Source organism: Hoplias malabaricus, chromosome 5, assembly GCF_029633855.1.
Source record: "Hoplias malabaricus isolate fHopMal1 chromosome 5, fHopMal1.hap1, whole genome shotgun sequence".
NCBI lineage: Eukaryota > Metazoa > Chordata > Actinopteri > Characiformes > Erythrinidae > Hoplias > Hoplias malabaricus.
In genome coordinates, this window is record NC_089804.1 from 26,228,881 (window position 1) to 26,246,919 (window position 18,039).

Genomic DNA, 18,039 nt, shown 5'->3' on the forward strand with positions numbered 1-18,039 from the left:
CCAAAATACAACTAGGATTATTATTTAACGTTTGTTCTTAATTGAGAGCAGCTCCTTAGCAGCAAAGCTGGTGCTTAGTATACATTCTGATATTAGCTGATGTGCAATGGTCCTTCCTCAAGGCCAAAGCAGAAATGGATCATCAATTGCCATCACAGAGGATCTGTGCTTTGCTCTTCTTGCGCTTGGTTTTGGCATTGACAGGTAGGATGCCCAGAGATTCCAGGCGAAAGGGGCGGGGCAAAAGGGCCTCAGCTGTGAGGTTGGAGCTGCTGGAGGTCTGGTGCGATGGTCCATCACCTGTAACAGCAGAAATACTGTCAGTGCATGTAGGAGGCAAAAAACCATGGTTCTTAACTGGTCCTGTCCAAGGTCCCATATCTGTCCTTTGTCAATAATTAATACATACCTCACTATATAAAGATTTCTGACCCTCTGTTCTGTCATCAATGTAAAAAATAGCATTCTTGAAATTAAATCATGTTCATTTCAAGGTCTCATTTCAAGTATTGTCAGACAGTTGTTTTTAATATTGACATTCCTCTACCTCAGAAATATGGGATGATTAGTAAAATGACATGCACTGTATGCTTCAATGGGACAATAATAGGGTTTATTATATAAATAGCCTTAAGTGTGACACTGTAATGGCTTCACTATCACTTATGGGTGATGCTGCTCTTACCCAGGCTCTTGTTAGCATCTCCTGCAAAAAGTAGGCTAGACCTTTTCTTTCTAAAGTAGTTACTGGCAATGTGTTCACTGTCACTCCGGTTCAGCATTTCCTTATAGCGGTCCTCCTCCTACAGAGACAACACACTGAAGTGGGATGTGTATCTGTGATAGTGTGCTTGTGCACTTGTACAAAAGTTTGTAGACAACTTTTTATCCAATGGCAAAAATAAAGCAAAGAAGATATAAGATATTGTATGATCACAGTGTGTAATTTAACCTTGTTTTTCACAACATACAGTCACAATGGACCAGTTGTGCTTTTTTGGAACTGCTCCACAAGGGGGTGCTATTTAGTGATTCACATCAAAAACATTTATCTTTGTTACTGAATTATATAATTTATTAGAGGTATTAAAGTACTACATTTATCTTGAAAAAACTAACCAGGGACATGTGTGCAGTGAGAGAAAGACCATGTCATCACATTGTCCACTCCTAATTCAGAGAAAGAGTTATAGAGACTTGTAAATACCATGAAGGGGTCTGCTGAATCTGAGGTTGAATTCCTTCGTGCTGGGAGTCTGGAGGAGTTGCTCACGGCTGAAGATGAAACTGCTGAGAGCAAGAAACATGCACATCATCACAAACTAACACCTAGAAATACAAAAACACACACAACATTCCAGCCCCACATAGGAGCCTGATTTTAAAACACATTTTAAATATTTCAACATACATTATTTAAAACATCTGTCACTGACTGACGTTCACTACAGGGTACTGTCGTCAGTTCAGCATACTCAATTTTAAATTTAGTATAAAAATATTAATATTTACAAAGCCAACAGGTTTATGTTTGATGGTGACATGTTTCCTGGATTTTATACTGTTCATATCGATATCAGAATTATATCGTATCGACCCAGTTCAAGAGATTTTTCATCAAACTACAGCTTTAATATTGCTCCCTCATCCTTACATGAACCATGCATTTTATTGAATTGTATTATTTACAAACTGAACACACACAATGTGTACGTCCTTCCACCTTAAAAAACACAATATTATTAATTCAATGTCATGCTGGCAATATTCCTTTTACCTGAAATTAATTCCTATTATTGGAGTACTCATGACCTCACCTGCAGGTAGAGCTGTCTTCTGCACCAGAACCTCCGGCAACCGCCACAGCCCGTTCTCCTCGTCCCAGACTGCTTCTTTTCGCAGGCGGTCCACATTGCTGTAGTTGCAGTCTCTGCGAACCAGGCTTACCATGCGATCGAGGATGGCCTGCTGTAGCTGTGTCTCATGCTCCAGACGCCTGATGGTGGCCAGGTAGTCATCTCGCTCTGTCTCAAACTCTGCCTGCAGGTCTCGGATCTCTAGTTTGGCGGCTTTCAGCTGTACGTTTACAGTGTGATCACATGAAGAATACAAGATTTGGACCTCAAGAGCTATTGGCCTCATAATTCACTTGTATTTAAGGCTTTAAGTATATGCACATTTTGTGATTAAGATATGCGTGAAGAAGATCATTGTCTTTGGAATATTCGTGTTTAATTTCACTAGATAGGAAAGGATGCACTGTGCTATGTGCGATTTACAAGCCATTTATTTTTTGTCTTAACAACCCACTGGTACCTACATTCATACTTCTTTTTTATTTATATTTCATTCATCTATTCATATACGATGAATCAGTTGTCATGTGTATAAAAGGTTAAACTCTCTGTGATCATCTAATTCCATAATACCATAATCTACTGGGAGAATCTTATCATATTGAATTTTGTCTCCCAGCAAAACCATCAAGGCTTACCGAGTAATGTCCTATGTGTTCTGAAAGGTCCAAAGGACCAGCCACACACAGAATAAAGGCCCACCTTGCTCTGCGTGCTCTCCAGCAGTTTGTTCTTGGCGTGCACCTCTTCCTGTATAGAGTCATAAACATTGAGCAGCACACTGTCGCTGTCCTCGCTGCCCTGGCTCAGTGCTTCAATCAACTGTTTCTTCCTCTGATTGGCCAGAGTCTTCCTCTGCCTCCGTCTCTGCCTCAGCTCCTCATTTCGCACCTGCTCACCACCAACAAACTCCTGCTCCAGCTGCTGAAGCCTGCCAGAGAAATCAACAATGCTAATCAGCATCAGTTTCTGTTTTACATTGTCACTAATAATGCAATATAAAGAACAATATTTGTCAATAAGGTGATATATAATAACATTTTGTATATGAATGAAATTTCTATTTTAATCAGATTTTTGTGCTTGTATTAGGACAGTATTCAAGCGTAATTACACAGTGGGTCATTACAAGTATTTTCCACTGGTGCTCATAACCTCACCTTTCCAACACATGTTTCTGATCCAGTGGACCTGGTGTAGCAGCGACCAGGGACTCTCCCCCTGGACTCACTCTAACAGCGTCCTCATGAGAGCATGTGTTATCCTGTGAGAAATGACAGTCAAGATTTTTCCTAAAATCACCTAAAATACATGCATACAAGTCTTTAAACATTTTCCCAGGAGAAATGAAAAGATTATGATGCATACCTTGAGTCCATCTTCAGTAGTATATACAGGCTCAGGTGTAGAACCATTGATTGGACTGACCTCCTTTTTGCAAGAGTTATCATCTAGAGAAAAGCAGAGAGATGGACTCAACAAGAAAAAGCAATATTTAAACAACTTTGCTGCAGACCAAAGGCTTACAAAATTTGTAAATATGGTTAAAAATGTCCAAATATTTGGAGATATTCAGTTATCCAATATTTGAATGTATACATTTCACACTGAATATATTGTGATCACTATAAAGACTGCACTTGATTTGCTACAATACCCGTCTTAAATTCTTGGGTAGCTCTGGACCTCTCTAGAGTGGACAACTTGATCTCATAGGACGCTCTTATAGATGTGATGTGCTCCTGCAGCTTAGCTTTGGATTCCTGCTCTGCGTTGTAGTCCGCTTGGAGCTTGGCGAGCTTCTCTTCATAGTCCTGTATACATAAACAACAGACGGAAGAACTACTAAAGCGTACAGTCTATTGCACATATCAGTCCTCAACCTGGTAAGAGATTTTAGCCTAAGATTGAGTTGATCTGGGGAAATAACAAAGTTAAGTGATTAGAGCGCCACTCCATTTGAAGTGTCAGCCTCAACTCTGTTTAATCTTCTACCCACCTGCTTAATCTTCTCTTTCTCTGCCTCACTCTCCACAGTGTTGCTATGTGGTCTGGACTGGACAGCCAGAGTACCCTCTGAGTTTTGACTTGCTAATAACGCTGAAAGTGCAAAAAAAGGATAAGATTTTAATGTATTCTCTTTTTCTCTCTCTGAATATGTGACTAAATATTGTTTCATGTTTCTGCTGGCTTTCATTCTTCATTAACTACACTCCTGAAGAAGGTATGGGCATTATCTGACATGATAACTGTGGTAAATTATGTCACACTGTGTCACAATATATTCCAACATGATATCAGTGTATTTTCTAGAACAGTTAAGATTTTTATAAAATGATTTCTGCAGATTTCCTGAATCTCTAACCATATTATGTATAACATCTAAATTCTATACAAACTTTGATTAAAAAATGTGTTTTTTTCTTAACTGTTAAAGAAATCTCTCTCAAAATTTGGTGGTGAGCCATAACTGCACTTTAGGGTCTTGTGTGGATGATCCTTTAGTTGAATGTTTGAAAATGTTGTAACTTGAAAATTTTATAAATTATTCACAGCTTTTTTTGCCCCTGCCCCAACTTTCTGGGATTGTGTTCCAGGTAAAAAATTATAAAAATATAAATTACGATCAAGTTGGTCAGTGAAAACATTGAAAATGTATTCTTTGCACAACTGTCACTTAAATAAAGCTTCAGGGGAATTAACAAATCCCATATTTATGTTTCAAATGCATTTTACAAAAATAAATACATAAGTCCTTTCTTTTGGTCTGATATCTCATTCAGCATTTTCTCCCAATATCAACCCCATACCAATACTCCACCTCTATTTAAAAGCCACGGGTGTCTGTACAGGTGGCTTACAGTTGAGGCTGACAGTGCCCAGCTGGCCAGAGATGAGTGCCCGCAGTTGCTTGATCTCCTCCTGGTACTCTCGCAGCAGTGCATCTTTTGGATCCTCATTGATGCGAGGCCGGTTCTGGATGCTCTTGGCACGGTTAGCATAGCGCAAGGTACTCAGACTCTCCTCATAGTTGTTGTCAGCAGGAGAGAGGCAGGCCACCATGAGTGTGCGTGTGTTTCCACCCAGCGAGTCCTGTAGCAGCCTTGTCAGCTTGGAGTCCCGGTAAGGGATATGCTTAGAGCGTCCATCCACCAGAGCAGAGATGACATTGCCCAGGGCAGACAGGGACAGGTTGATTTTGGTGGCCTCTTGAAGGCGATCTCCAGTGGCACCAGTCTTGGCCTGTCGCTCACTTCCAGCCAGGTCCACTAAGTTAAGTTTGCCCGCTCGCAAGTGGTCTTCACCCGCATCATCTTAGTGTATATCAGAACAGGAAGCATTTATATTTCATGCAAATCTATGGATTTACAGTAATTCAACACAGTTATTCATCTGGGAAAAAAATCCAAAGCATTATTAAGACTTAAATATCATATTCAGTGTATATATTTTGCCACAGGGCTGGACGATATTACCAAAATTTATATCACAATATATTTCTTAATTTTGGTTGATATGTTATAATTCTAATATCGATATGAACATATATAAAATCTACTGAAAAACCTGACACCCCCATCAAACATAATCCTATTGGATTTGTAAATATTAATATTTTAATACTAAATTTAAAATTAAGTGCACTGAACTGATGAAGGCACCCTGTAATTAACATCAGTCAGTGACAGATGTTGTAAACAATTTATTTTGAAATATTTAAAATGTGTTTAAAAATCATTGTTATTGAAATATTTTATATTGCGATACATATTGATGTTGAATTCATTTCCAGCCCTATTTTTCACAACTGAGAATTTTTCTTATTCCTGAGATAACTTAGGGAAAATTTAACTAAGTAGTAAATAATAAGAACAGCTAGATTAGCTTTCTTCAGCATCTATATCATACTATGACTACACTATAAATGGATAATTTATAGGTCAAAATATTCTTGAGGGAAGTGATGTTTCTTGTTAGTTTGTGTGTTGGTGTTTTTGTATATGATAGGTATGGTCCACCTGTTTTGCAGATCTCCAGGTAAATGGTGAATATGGAGTGGGAGCGAGATGAGTCTTTGTTCATGAGTGTGTATCCCACAGAGCGATTTCTCCAGCCGTGCTCCATGATCCTCTCACACTCACCAACACTGTGCACTGTGTGCATGGATAGATCTCGTACATACACACCCTGCTCTGGGTTCTCCTTCAGCTGTTCAACACATACACAAACACATACCTGCTACACATCACAGCCTTCAGATTAGCCCAGCTCATTACTGTATTGTAGGTTGCTGCTAAAAAGAAAATCTTATAACTATGTGGCAAAAACATGTATATTATATATATAAAAATATATTATATATTTTTTTATAAAGTAAGTTATAGTGATGCAACAACTAATTATTCTATGATTACTACTAATACAACATTAATTTCAAATAAAAAGAAGATAATCTAAAAGGCAATTTGGTCAAGGCAAAAGAGAGAGAATGTAGTAAATGCCAACATACCTCCAGCTTCTGTTTGCTGTCTTTACCCAGAAGGTCTCTAACCTCCTCTTTGTAGATCTCAAGATAGGAGACCCGCACAAGAAACTTTGTATCTTCTGCACACTGAAACATATATGCCGTTTTTAAAATCCTATGTAATTTTTAAAATATCTGCATATGTTCAGCATGTTCTTCTTATTTAATCAGTAGCGTTAGTTGTCATTCTTATCAGTTTTGTTTTCTCTGCTCTAATAAAGTAAGTAAATTAAGTCAGTTATATTCCCACAATAAACTTTTCTACCAAATCTGAACGAATATGAAAAGATATTTCTAAAAATCCAACTCAAAGACCAAAAAAGGTGTTTTTTAAATATTGAATAGAAGTTTATAATTTAGAATTCACACAAATTGTTTTAATTAGGGGCGGCACGGTGGTGCAGCAGGTAGTGTCGCAGTCACACAGCTCCAGGGGCCTGGAGGTTGTGGGTTCGATTCCAGCTCCAGGTGACTGTCTGTGAGGAGTGTGGTGTGTTCTCTCTGTGTCTGCGTGGGTTTCCTCCGGGTGCTCCGGTTTCCTCCCACACGTTGCAGGTGGATTGGCGACTCAAAAGTGTCCGTAGGTGTGAGTGTGTGAGTGAATGTGTCTGTGTTGCCCTGTGAAGGACTGGCGCCCCCTCCAGGGTGTATTCCTGCCTTGCGCCTGATGATTCCAGGTAGGCTCTGGACCCCCCGCGACCCTAAATTGGATAAGCGGTTACAGATAATGGATGGATGGATGTTTTAATTAGGGCGCCACAGTGGTGCAGCAGATAGTGTCACAGTCCACAGCTCCAGGGAATTGGAGGTTGTGGGTTCAAGTCCTGCTCCGGGTGACTATCTGTGAGGAGTGTGGTGTGTTCTCACTGTGTCTGCGTGGGGTTCCTCCGGGTGACTGTCTGTGAGGAGTGTGGTGTGTTCTCCCTGTGTCTGCGTGGGTTTCCTCCGGGTGACTCCTGTGAGGAGTGTGGTGTGTTCTCCCTGTGTCTGCGCGGGTTTCCTCCGGGTGACTGTCTGTGAGGAGTTTGGTGTGTTCTGTCTGTGTGGGTTTCCTCCGGGTGCTCTGGTTTCCACCCACAGTCCAAAAACACACGTTGGTAGGTGGATTGGTGATTCAAAAGTGTCCATAGGGGTGTGTGTGTGTTGCCCTCTGAAGGACTGGCATCCCCTCCAGGGTGTGTTAAAGCCTTACGCCCAGTGATTCCGGGTAGGCTCCAGATCCACCATGACCCTGAACTGGATAGGCGGTTACAGATAATGAGTGAATAAATGTTGATGCCTGTAAGATGCCACTCTTCAATCATATGAACAACATACAGTGAGAGATAACCAGGTAAAATTCAAACTCCACTCTCTGAACAGTAAGACTGGATATTTGACAGAATTTAATTTATTTTCATCATATTGATGCTCCTTACCTGGATGGTCTCAAATATGTGCTCAAAGGCTCTTGGTATGACCCCTCTTTGAACTGGAGGGTCTGACACACCTTGCATGGTGAAGGATTTTCCACTCCCTGTCTGTCCATAGGCAAAGATTGTCCCATTGTACCCCTCAGTTACTCCCTGTTTTTAAAGACATTATAAGACAAAAACTAAAAACACACACAAAAGAATACTTTAACACAGCCCCTTTCAGTGAAAATCAAGTTTTTACCCTAGTTAACTTGCCTGCATGATGTGATTTAAACACTAAAATAAGTATCATGTGAAATAAACAGTCAAAGCCATGGCTGAGCATTTCTGTTTTAAATTGCAGTGCTTCAAATACAGTTAAATGATTGAGTTCAAACAGCCAGGGTTTCTTAACCACAGACCTAAGAAACCAACCCTGTCATCTTGGGTGGGGCTTCTGAGAGATGGAGGGATAAATTGGCATAGAAGTGGGGACTAATTGCATAGATCTTTATGTATTGAAAAAAGGCAAATTTGTACAGTTACATCTTAGCTAATTTTAAAGAATAAGACAATTATTTTCTTGGAAATAACTTCTAAATATCTATTTCTAATGAACATTCATGAGTTTTAAGGGTTTAATCAATTACTAGCGGTAGTTCCAGGGCTGTTCATCCAGTAACACCTTGTATATCAATGGTTATATGTAGCCTTACACCCTGTGAGTTAAAATTACTCTCCATCTTGGAATACTGTTTCAGCTAAGGCATGGACAAAGAATCAAATAACCAGATGTCTAGAGATAAGTGGTCTATCCCTTCTATCAGAGAAACACAGGAACAACTCACTTCAACTAGGGGATAGACAGTCTCGTTGTACATCTGTTCAGTGGTTTGATTCACGAAGTAGGTCCCATCAAATGTAAATTGCTTGGGTGGCTCCTCGGGGGCCCCAGGTTTTGCAATGAAACACTGACAGTGGGTGGCATCCACAGATACCACCATCTTACAATTCAGAACCTTCTCCCTTTCATTTAAGGGCCTGCACCTTATAACCACCTTCACAGACTCTGAGGCCATCGTGGAGTTCAGGAACAAGCCAGCTCACTCGATTTGGTCAATTTATCCTGGGTTTTCCTGTAATGACAGGAATCAAAACCTCTGAATACAGATATTATGGGTGACACTTTTTGGTAAATGTGGATAAATACATTTATAGGTCAATATCACAACAGAAAATGATTTTTTTCCCCCTATTATCTAGATAATGAAATTTTCTCAGTATATAAACAAACATATATAAGGACAAATGTTTCACTGTAGATTAAAACTTGTTTATATAATCTGACTTTTGTTGTTTACCTTTAATTTAGCATGTAGCTTATTTCACCTTAACGTTGCACACATTTTTAAACGTAACGCCACTGTGAAACAAGAATGGTTAGACACAACTTGTACATCGGCGTCTTATCTTCCGGGGAAGGGGGAAACTCAGCACTGAGTGCAGGCGGCTTATAGCCTATTTCCCCCTAAAGAACTTATGTAGCTAGCTCAACAGTAATTCAAGTTTACAGAGAGAGAGACGTCAGCCCGCTCGCTCTTTTGCTATTTCTAGCGTTGTGGTCCAAAACTAGCAACAACTAAAAATCATAAATTCTCTTACAATCACTTCAGGTTTCATTCCTGGACGTTTAAAGCCTTTTCCGATTTAAAAAATGCAACCAACTGCTTCGAAAACCGGTTAAAAACAGATTAAATCCAGCAATGCAAAAATGAAATGACAATTTTCTCCTTCCACCGCGTTCTATGTTGCCTAGCAACCCCCAGTTGACGGGCTCCTGTTCGAAGATTCAGGATCAGCCCTGGCCCACAAACGGCGTACTCCTGTTGTATTAAGAAATTCGTGGAGCTGATCTCAGTTCAGCAACGGGCCGCAAGAGGACATGCATACAAACAAAGAAATATATTTATATAAAAGGAAAACGACAGAAGAAGAAAACAGAAAAATAAGACTGGGAAAAGTAGAAAAGAGCTATGTAACTTCAAAATTATTAAAATGAAAGACGGGTTGCATCACTGAGTTTAATGTACAAATCAGTGTTTGAATGGATTCAACACAATCAGTTCAGTTTGTACATCTGTTACATGTGTTAGAAAAGGGAAAAAAAAAAGATAAAAGTCTACAAGTAAACACAAAGCCACAAAGAGGCAATGCAAGTTACTGTAAAAATATTTACATATAAAATTCTCTCATGAACAACAACAAAAAAAGGAAAGGCAAAAGCCTTTCAAAAAGTGCCTCGGGAATTCACTGTTTTTTTAAAAAACGTTCCATAAAATTTAGAAAGTTAGTTTTGCTGCTGGAACCTTCCACTGCTCTGAAAATCAAAAGTCATATTACCAAACTGAAGTAAACCGATCACATTACAGTTCTCTATAATCTGATACCACTCACAAAACAGACATTTTTTTGGACGAGACATTTAGATGGTATTTACATTGTGTCTAATGTGTGAACTTCCTTAAAAAGGAACAGGGTATAGAGTACAAAAATGATACAGCATTGTCAGTCTATACAAAACAACACAAAAAAAAAAGTATAAGCATTTGTCCATACATAACACTAAAGATGCTTTTAGTAACAGGGCTAAAATATTGTGTGCGCGCTAAGATTAACATCTACAGTGGAGAGAGGAGGTGAGGTGTGATGCTCACACTAATGTTTAAAAAATGTTGTGCTAAGACTTTCTGGGAAACAACCCAGATAAACTGTTGCATTAAATAATAATTGACCATTGTTCAGTGTTCACTGTATCAGTTTTGAAAGAAACAAAAGTATTCCTGAGAATCAAACAAGTAAACAAATGATAACTAGACAAATACACTCCTAACCACACAGCTTGTGCTCCAAGTGCATCTAGTTGGCCAAATGGCAGAACATTAGTGTCCACTTTAACCAAAAAAAGTGAAAAAAGTAAAAAGTGACGTGTGTCTACAAGACGTAGTAAAAGGAAAAGGTAGTAAATAGTTTCATTCGGGGGATACCTCTCAAAAAACAAAGTGTACAATTACAAGAATTTAAAATATATAAAAATAATTAGACCCAGCACTGGTATTTGTCATTTTGTTTGCTCCACTGCTGTGGGCGTGGACTGTGGTTCTTTACAGTGTTCTCCTCCCATTCGTAACAGTGATTGACTCGAGCACAACTCAGCGGACATTCCAGCTCTCCTTTGAACTGAGTGTAGTGTTCTATCAAAGCAGCAAGACTTTCAAACAAAATGTGGCATTTCTGTAAAGAAAAATGGAAATATATTTAATAGAAGAGACAATAATGCATTACAGAAACTAATACTATTCTAAATAATCACTGTTCAATTAAAAACATATCCCAAAATAGTAAGTTTACAGAAGGGGACAAAAATACCCTTAACTTTCAGTGGAAGTCATGGTAAAAAGATTTGGCGCTAAGTAATTTTAGAGCATTTCTATTGGTTCGTTCATTCATTAAATTTTCTCAAACTAAAAAGCTACAGAAATAATAAACAATGAACATACATGGTTTTTAATTGGACAGCGACAAATTATTCTTCTGTTGTACCCAACTTTAATATCATTCTGCTATCACTGGGTGCTAAGTACAATGATGACTATTTTACCTTAAAGCCCCTGGGAACCTAAATCTGAGTTTACTTTCTAATGAAGTTAATCAAACTCTCAGGGCCCCCAATGTAAACACAGAAATACTTCCCAAAGTCTAAATAATGTCTGTTGTATTTCACCAGTACTGTTGTCCTCAGTATTGAATGGGCAGTCCTAAAATGGGTAAATCTTTACCCTGACCAGTTGTGCATTTGTAAATTGGCTAGTAACTCAATTACAGAGATCAAAACCTCAGTAAACCTTAAAGATCTGTGAAATCAGAACCTAAATTCAAAGTAAAAAGCTTATAATATATATATTTAAAAAAAAAACTCAACCACCCAGTTTCTGTCTCAAGACTGTGTGCACTTTTGTGGAAACATGAACAAATTGTTTGCCAGTCAATGAAGTCCTTATGTACAAGTCTGTCCACTCTGCGCCTATCTTGGCAACACGCCCAGGAAGTTATTTCAAGACCAGCCACCTGTATCTTTGAATGAAGAACCCAAAAGACTATAAACTGAAGGTCACATTACTGTTTCAAAAACATTTAAATCACTGATACAATCTTACAAATCTACCTCTTGGTATGGAGCTTTCCCCAGTCGCACCACAAAATCATTGAAATTATACTTGCGGCCTATCAGCAAGCCAACTCTTTTGAAGGGCAGGTCTAATCAGTGAACAAACACCATGTTGAGTTTTACAAGAAGGCCCATTCTGATTTCAACAGTGAGAGGTCTCCTCATTTTTAACATCTCTGCTGTCAGTCAGGCACATTGGAATATTAAGAGCATGCCAAGTGTATTTTGGTGATTGAGTGTTTTATTGTATTTCTACTTTGTGTTCTCTATTTAAACCTTGCAGAACACAATACCTAGGCTCAGAATCATTTTTAATCAAAATGTGTTCCCAGAGGCTTTAAACATCATCCTGCTAAAGGTAAGTAATAAAAAATTCACAAATCACCTCAAGAAAAATTTTTCCTTTTGAAGTCTTAACAGCGAGAGTGACCAGGCCTGAAGGAAAGCGTATAATGAGGGTTTCTTTGTTAGGCTTCTTAGAGTGGGGACACAGCAAGTAGGAACCAAGAACATCCTCAGCAAGCAGCGAAGAACTGACGTCACTGTAACAAACATTTCCTTATATCACATCATTAAATGAAACCTGGACAGACAAGGAGCATCACTACACTCTTGAGTTTTCAGAATGTTAGCAGTGTAAAGTTAATTTTACTTCATTTAATTTTGAAACTAATTATTTAATTATAGTGTGTAAATCTTGGGAATATCATTGCATCCTGGAAATCTACTATTGGGCAAGTTAAAGCCTTGTTTCCTGTAAACTTCACTCAGACATCTCTATATGGAAATCTGTGGTCTTCATACATTACTTAAATTGCTTTCAGGATAGTGAAGAATTTCAAGAAAATTAAAGAGGCCAATGTAAAAGAGCACATAGCCATTTTACCTAGAGACGCCAGCCCAGCACCACACGGCGTGAGCCAAGGCTTCCTCTGTTTCGGCCAAGCTTGGAGTGCGTTCCCTGAACACTGGTACACTGTCTGGGCCCCTGTCTGTTTCACACACACACAGAAGAGGAATTCTGAAATTCCCTTTGGAATCTTTTATCATCTGCCTAAAAATAGCCAAGTTTGTTTTATTTGGCAACATTCTTGTTTTGGACTAATCCTTATGTTGCTTATTTTAGGATGGCCTAAATAAACAGAAATACTGACTGCAATTGAGGAGGAGAATTAAATAAATAAATAAATAAATAAAAAAACCCACACTAAACAGGCAAGTGGTGTTTAAAATTAAAATGAAAATGCCTACAGTAGACACCTATTGTTAATTTAAACTGTACAACCCCAGTGTTAAAGAGCCCTTTCTTACAAACCCATTTGTGATAAAGTGAACAGTCAGTCTTTACTGAGGGTCTGCATTACCTAAGGAATTCTTTGACTTTTGACAGCGTTCTTTTAACACTTGTCCCACCTTGCGAAGAGTTCAGTCGTTCTTGCAGATGCCGCTGTTTCAGAGGGGTACAAGTAAAGGAGCGGTAAGCACCGGAGCGTAGCACTTTCTCTCTGATGGCCTTCTTACGTACGAGTGTCGGAGAAGTGGGGAAGACATCATCTGAACAGCTAACAGGATCTGAGTTGGGTTTGAAGGACACCTGGATCACAAGATTCAACTTCAGGAATGTAGCGATCAGCATAACCGAACCATAATTCATTTTATTATAAGAAAAACCATTAAAAAGCAATACACAAAGGATAATATTTAATTAATTGTAAGGATTTTGTAATTTCCCCAACCTGACCTTTGCTCCTGGTAACAGACCCTGGGTGGGTGCTCTGCGGAAGGACACAAGAGCGCTGACACTGAGGGGAAAGCCATGGTTCAGCAGGGAAGGGACATGTGTGGGTGTCTTTCCAGACTGTTCACGCTGAGCCTCATCTGGGTGCTTTTCCAGATAATATAGCTGGAAGCAGCGGCACAGCAGCAAGTTCAGGAACTGGGCCTTAGATATAGCACAGACAAGGAACACATGTATTTTATTTATTATTTGAAAACAGACGCATGGTCATCAAGACTGCAACTAATGCTGGATAAAGCGGAACAACAAATACAAAATTTTGAAAACAAAATGCACACGATTTAAATCCAGAAGCACTCTTATTCTCTGTACTGTATGATACACTTGGTCATTCTGACCGACTGCTGCTATATTAAAGGAAACACAGGGAGAAAGTCTATTGTCTTGCACCATAAAATGTAAAAATGTTTAAAATACCCTGATGGTGGTTGCATGATGGGCAAAGTGAGAGAAAATGATCAAAGAAACAAACTATTCGATCAGTAAAAGGCACTGAACAACAGGTGATAAACACCAAGAACAAAAAGGAAAAACAAAAACCTAAGCATGGTGATAAAGATGCATGTGTGTGGAGACCTACAGCTCTGGCATGCCGGGCCTTGAAGAGGTGACAGTAAAGCTGAGTGTCGGAGCTGCCAGGATTGTGGGCAATAAAAGCGAACTGAGAGTCAGAAGGACGAGCAATGGAGAGGGAGACACGGCGCAGAGCGTGTGCCATCAGAAGAGTCTGAACATAAACAAAACATAAAAAGAAGCCATCATCTTGTTTTGAAAGATTTAGTCATTCAATTGGTGCCCAAACCTTGTCAGGCACAAATTGCTCCCAACTACATGAATCACAAAAAAAGTTATTTTTAAAAATGGTCTAAAATGAGTTGTGGAATGAAATTCATCACGTGTAAAAGTAAAGTTACCCATCAATGCTACACCCACAAATGTGTTATTTAGCATCCAACTACAGACAGATTTACAGAAGGTTTTCAAACATCTCAGACTGTATTTGGAGAAACTGTAGCACACATCTGATGTAGTCACTAAGTTAACGTTTGTTATTCATTCAAGTTTCCCAAAGAGCTGAGTGTGAAATTTGAGAGCAGAGCATGTTTACGTCAACTGACAAAGCCCTCATGAGTTGATGTGAGCCTGTTCCAGCAAGCATTAAATTGTGCAGGCCATTGATGGGAAACCACTAATCTGGAACATTAAAGTGTGGCTAGATCTAACAAGGAACAGCTTTGGATCAGCATGGATCAGAAACAAAAGCAGACCCTACCGTTTCATCCTCATTATACACTTTCACTCCTTTGATGGAGAACTTTAGGGACACAGATCGCCTTCGCTTGCAGTCCTATAAATATATGCCAACAAGGAGTATGACTGGAAATATGATATTTACAGCATTCAAGGTCTGTTTGCTGAACGGCGATTACCTTCAAGGACTTCAGCTGTGTGTGTAGTTGTTCGATTTGTTCATCCAAACAGCAGTCATCAACAGGAAATGAGCCAATGTACTAGAAAAATGAATAAATAATCACTAAAGTTCTGAGAAGTCAGGAATGAAAGGCATTTATTTAAGAACCAGAGAATATTCCCTCCCTTATTTTTGAAGGGAACATAAAACTCTAATATCAAAAGAAAATTAACGAAGAAAAAGGCTTACCTCTGCTGACCTTGTCACAGTCCCATCCTCTCTGCCTGCTGTCTCACCCATGTTTTGATCGTTGCACTGGTGACAGAGAGAAACATAAATAGAAGACTGTAGTATCTTAGTTATTCCCTAGAATCATGGGAAATCATGGAAAGCCAGGAGTCCTCACTTATTTGAAAGCAAAAACACAGTTGAAACATTTGTACCATTCCCACCCCAGTATATGTAATCAATACATGGCAACCAGGTTGCAAAAGCAGCACACTCTGAGGGAAGGTTTCACAGACAGGGATTAAGCCTAGTCCTAGACCACACATTCTGAGTTGTGATATACTCCCTGACTGGGAAACCAACATGAATGTCTTGTATGTGTGTTGTCATTCTATATAAACTGCTTGAGGTCAAAAAACATTTCAGCTATTTAAAAAAAAAAATACACCATTTACATACCAGTCTTATAGACAGTAAATCTTTTGACTTTTGAGTTACAAAGAGATATTAGGGGGCAGGGGACTAAGTAGTCCAGAAGTAGACTTAGTCACTTAATCATTGTCTGGGAATCCAAGCAGAACTGACTTTGACAACTCAAGACACAGAATAAACCACGTACAGTCTAATTGCAATTTAAACGTAGAAAGAGAGCGAGATTAAACCTGAGGCCAAAAAAGTGTAATTGGCCTGAAATAATAGTAGCCTTCCTGCTATACGTTTTTTCAACGGTACTCCCGCGTATTTAGCTACATTTACTTTTTAAAAACGAACGAAGATTTGCGTAAGTCTTAAAATGTCAAATTAAAGTCTAATTATGGAAGACTTTTCGATTTTATGTGTGAGGGAAAGCCTCAAAATAATAAAGACATGTACAAGATATACATCGCATTCCTTCTGCGAGTTTGAAACTTGTTTGGCATTTTTTCGAGCGAGGGACCTTCACTCAGGTGAAGAGTTCAGGTGCGTTCGCTCTACTCAGGTTCATTAAGTCCTGAAATTCTTATATTGTATATATGTGTGTGTGTGTGTGTGTGTGTGTGTGTGTATGAAGTGTATATTAAATGAATACTGGACGGTCCTGATTTCGTATATCGTAACTAGAAATTTGCTTTTTTAAAAAAAAAAAAGCGAAAAACGTCGTTAGTAAAAGCGTGTTTCACTCTCCGCCCCCAGCACAGAGCGCAAGAGAAACCACAAGAAAAAGCTCAGCTCGGTTTTACAGTCTTACGAGCAATGCTTTACGACCATTAAAACAGATATAAAACCACTTACGGTCAATAATTCAGCCCAGTGACCATAGCAGTTTCCTCCTGCTCCACGCTGAGATTTGGATTGTGTCCGATTCACCTTGTGGCTTATTCCCCGCCCAACGCCCAGCACACAGCTGAAAGACTGGCTCATATCAGCATTTCCCAATCCCTAACTTCTGGTGGGAGGAACAGAAAACAACCCACAAACAAAACACGGGTTAGTACTCATTCAGATTAGCTGGATTTAGGCAATTAGAGACAAAGTAAAACAGTAATACCAATCTATTGGCCAATATTCTCACTTGGCAGTTGTCAACATTTTATAGGGCCCTAAGCTGTCCTTATTATTACTATGAAAAAAAAAACAGTTTCAAATATATACAGCTCTGTGTCTTAGAAGCTGGTTGCATTCTTATGATTTTCATTTTCCTAGTGACCGTTGCAGCTTTTATGTTTTCAATATTTCTCTTATTTGTATGTCTGTTTTCTTTTTAGGGCTTCCTTACAGCTCCACATCCTTTCAGACACAGTTCTCACCGTGGAAGGATGAACAGAGAGCTGTTGTAGAAAAAAGAAAAAATTGATTTCCTCCTGGCTCTCAACAATGAAATAATTTGTAGTTTATCTCATCTGGAAAGTTGTGGTTTACAAGATAATCATATGGAAATACATATATTTAAGTTGAAATGCTCTGCCTTGGATTTACTCTTTTGCTGTGATACATCTTCTAGTGTTTGACCAACACAATCCAACAAAGTAGAACCATTTCGCTGGCGTGTATCTTCAAGTAAATTACAATTGTTTTAAAAAGAAATCATGAAAACTAGGGGCGAAAGCTGAAGCAAATACATTTTCCCCTCTGAATAATTTATTCAGCTACAGGTATTTCTGTAATAAGATTAAATTTTATAAAAATAACTTGCAGTCAATTTAGCAAGGATTGTATGTAAGAAAAGAGTAATTCAGCACACTAGTGTGTTTAAGTAGGCCTACTACTTGTAAATATTTATACTGAATTACTAGCTTTGTCTTACACCTAGTATTAGTGTTACATATCTTACTATCAAACGCTAGTGGGTGGAAATACCAAATATACAGGGGGGGGGGGGGGAGTGTGTGTATGTGTGTGGGTGGGTGGCTGGGGGGGTCAATAGGACATGCTTTGGAAAATTCCAAACTCATGGAGTTTCACTCATGGGACAAAGACAGAAAATATACTGTACCATGAAACATCAAGCAAAACATCTGTCTGTCTGGACCTACATGCCATGTAGACTGAGTTAGCTTTCACTAGAGAAACATACCGATTTATACGTGGACATGTTGTGACAAGATGAATGACGTGCAAACCA

At 38.9% G+C, this 18,039-nt stretch overlaps 2 protein-coding genes across 5 annotated transcripts; both read right to left on the reverse strand.

The window, feature by feature from the left end:
• Positions 1-142: 142 nt before the first annotated feature.
• kif17 (kinesin family member 17) lies at positions 143-9,573 on the reverse strand. 3 transcript variants are annotated; one of them, XM_066672895.1, is made up of 15 exons: positions 9,438-9,573; positions 8,624-8,911; positions 7,800-7,946; positions 6,367-6,468; positions 5,876-6,065; positions 4,718-5,170; positions 3,856-3,956; positions 3,514-3,670; positions 3,225-3,307; positions 3,017-3,120; positions 2,559-2,787; positions 1,818-2,076; positions 1,208-1,287; positions 686-803; positions 143-300 (listed from the first exon to the last, which is right to left on the reverse strand). In XM_066672895.1, exons 2-15 carry the CDS (start codon positions 8,852-8,854, stop codon positions 143-145), a joined length of 2,412 nt encoding a protein of 803 aa, XP_066528992.1. In that variant the 5' UTR covers positions 8,855-8,911; positions 9,438-9,573. The 3 variants fall into 3 exon arrangements, with proteins under 3 accessions (XP_066528992.1, XP_066528989.1, XP_066528990.1); XM_066672892.1 differs by having other exon boundaries at positions 1,208-1,290; XM_066672893.1 differs by having other exon boundaries at positions 1,208-1,290; positions 9,137-9,560.
• A 276-nt stretch (positions 9,574-9,849) lies between these two features.
• sh2d5 (SH2 domain containing 5) lies at positions 9,850-16,860 on the reverse strand. Of its 2 annotated transcripts, XM_066671772.1 has the most exons (10): positions 16,710-16,860; positions 15,459-15,524; positions 15,229-15,309; positions 15,072-15,146; positions 14,379-14,525; positions 13,742-13,942; positions 13,414-13,594; positions 12,887-12,992; positions 12,386-12,542; positions 9,850-11,066 (listed from the first exon to the last, which is right to left on the reverse strand). In XM_066671772.1, the coding sequence occupies exons 1-10, from the start codon at positions 16,836-16,838 to the stop codon at positions 10,872-10,874; spliced, it is 1,338 nt and encodes a 445-aa protein (XP_066527869.1). In that variant the 5' UTR covers positions 16,839-16,860; the 3' UTR covers positions 9,850-10,871. The 2 variants fall into 2 exon arrangements, with proteins under 2 accessions (XP_066527869.1, XP_066527870.1); XM_066671773.1 differs by lacking the exon at positions 9,850-11,066 and having other exon boundaries at positions 12,404-12,542; positions 13,365-13,594.
• Positions 16,861-18,039: the final 1,179 nt, after the last annotated feature.